Genomic DNA, 2448 nt, shown 5'->3' with positions numbered 1-2448 from the left:
CCTGTTTAGTGTCACTCTCACTCACACTTTCTCTTCTCTCTCACAATACTGCAGTCTTTCTGCTGCCCTCACCTTCTCACTATGATTTATTCAATTTCAACTCAAAAACTCACCTTGAAACTTATTTTTCTAACAACCTGTATTTCTCACCTCTCAACAACCTTTCCTCTATTTTTCAGCTCTTATTACTCTCTTTTTCATGCTCTTTATTACTCTCTTTTTCATGCTCTTTATTACTCTCTTTTTCATGCTCTTTATTACTCTCTTTTTCATGCTCTTTATTACTCTCTGTTGTCTCTTTTTCATGCTCTTTATTACTCTCTTTTGTCTCTTTTTCATGCTCTTTATTACTCTCTGTTGTCTCTTTTTCATGCTCTTTATTACTCTCTTTTGTCTCTTTTTCATGCTCTTTATTACTCTCTTTTGTTTCTTTTTCATGCTCTTTATTACTCTCTTTTTCATGCTCTTTATTACTCTCTGTTGTCTCTTTTTCATGCTCTTTATTACTCTCTTTTAACAACCTGTATTTCTCACCTCTCAACAACCTTTCCTCTAACTTTCTTTTTCATGCTCTTTATTACTCTCTTTTTCATGCTCTTTATTACTCTCTTTTTCATGCTCTTTATTACTCTCTTTTCATGCTCTTTATTACTCTCTGTTGTCTCTTTTTCATGCTCTTTATTACTCTCTTTTGTATCTTTTTCAGGCTGTATGTCCACCCACTCACACAGCGACTCACTCCCTCAATCACTCGGATGAACATGCACACTCTCGCACACACACTCACAGGCACATGCACACACATTCGTGAGTACACACACACACACAGCTCGCCCTCCCGTGTTGCTCATTTGAGAGTGCCTGTGCTCTCTGTGCCGCAGAGCTACCTCCTAAATTACCCAGTCCAGCTCGTTAGCGCCTTAATTTGACTAATTTAATCGGTTTCCAGCCAGTTCTTAATCTCTGACAACAACAGTCTGCTGTGTGCCATGTTGGGTCCTCAGAGAACCCCAAGAGCAAACCAGTCTCCTCAGACAAAAACCCAGAGAGCACAGCTACAGCTACATCCCACAGTCAACCAGAAACACACCACTGCAATTACCTAGCATCCACCAGGAAGCAGAGCCTCAGCCAAGCAGTAGAGCAGCACCCAGTCGACCACAGACACACAACAATTAACCACAATTAACCGCAATGGACAGGGACAAAGCCAGCCAACAGAGTGCAATTAACCAGAACTACACGCCACTATTAGCCATAATATCACAGGACCCAGAGCCAAGAAATACATACCATTACCAACCATTGTAAACCACAACCTACCACTGCTCCCTAACCTCTAACCCCTGCAGACTTACCTGGATGAGTAAAGCGGCATGTTCTGGTGCTCCGTAGTGCAGGTCGTGTCCGTTGATGGCGAGGATGCGGTCGTTGACGCTGAGCTGCCCGTCATGTTCCGCCAGGCCGCCCTCCAGCAGGTGGAAGATAAAGACTCCATGTTCCTCTGGTCGTCTCACCAGCTTGATGCCCAGCTGCTCCTCTGGGGTGCTCTTAGCCAGGACCACGTGGATGCTGTCGTCCCTCAAGGGCTGGCCATGGGGGAGGCCATGAGGCGGGTAGCCCCCGGCTGCGTCGTGAGGGTGCCCGTGGTGCCCCGAGTGTGAGCGGTAACGGTGGCGCTGCTCTCTCAGCACTGTGAGTCGCAGCAGCTGGCAAGGCTGTTTGAGTGTGGCCAGGGCGTAGCAGTGGGGCACATTGCTGATGTCTATGCCATTCACCTGAAGATGAGAGGGAGAGGTGGAGTTAAGTCTCAGATTATATGCTGTGATGAGAAATTCAAATACACATTTCATACAGGGAAAGCGGATGCCGAGTCAGTTGCACAACTGAATGCATTTGACCAAAATATGTCTTCCACATTTAACCCTACCCCTCTGAATCAAAGAGCGAGCAGAACGGCACATTTTTCCACCTTACCAGCTCATGGATTCGAACCAGTGACCTTCCAGTTACTGGCCCAACATTCTTCACCACTAGGCTACTTGCCGCCCCTCAGTCACATACATGGCGAATAGTACTCCACCTTACTTTGAACAAAAACTGACCTTGAGGATCATGTCTCCGGGCAGCAGGCGTCCGTCCCGGGCGATTACCCCTCCCTGTAGATGTCCTGGATGAGGATACGCACCAGGGGGTCTCGTTTCCCCACGATGCTTATGGCCAGGGGCTCCGAGGGATCACGGTTGATCTTAATACTGGTGACCTCACCATCAGGGATCAGGTGATGGAGCTGGGGTAGAGCCAGCACTGAGAGTGAAGGAGGGAAATATACAGTACCAGTCAAAAGTTTGGACACATCCACTCATTCCAGGTTTTTCTTTCTTTCTTTTTTTAATCAAATCTATGAAATAACACATATGGAATCATGTAGTAACCAAAAAAAGGTTA

At 46.2% G+C, this 2448-nt stretch overlaps 1 protein-coding gene across 1 annotated transcript; it reads right to left on the bottom strand.

Annotated features, from left to right (window-relative positions):
* Positions 1-942: 942 nt before the first annotated feature.
* On the bottom strand, positions 943-2182 carry LOC135538564 (E3 ubiquitin-protein ligase LNX-like). Its single transcript, XM_064964452.1, has 2 exons — positions 2106-2182; positions 943-1778 (listed from the first exon to the last, which is right to left on the bottom strand). The coding sequence occupies exons 1-2, from the start codon at positions 2115-2117 to the stop codon at positions 1320-1322; spliced, it is 471 nt and encodes a 156-aa protein (XP_064820524.1). The 5' UTR covers positions 2118-2182; the 3' UTR covers positions 943-1319.
* Between the last annotated feature and the right edge of the window lie 266 nt (positions 2183-2448).

The sequence above is a fragment of the Oncorhynchus masou genome, unplaced genomic scaffold (genome assembly GCF_036934945.1).
Source record: "Oncorhynchus masou masou isolate Uvic2021 unplaced genomic scaffold, UVic_Omas_1.1 unplaced_scaffold_9829, whole genome shotgun sequence".
NCBI lineage: Eukaryota > Metazoa > Chordata > Actinopteri > Salmoniformes > Salmonidae > Oncorhynchus > Oncorhynchus masou.
This window is presented reverse-complemented; position numbering and strand designations above follow the sequence as displayed.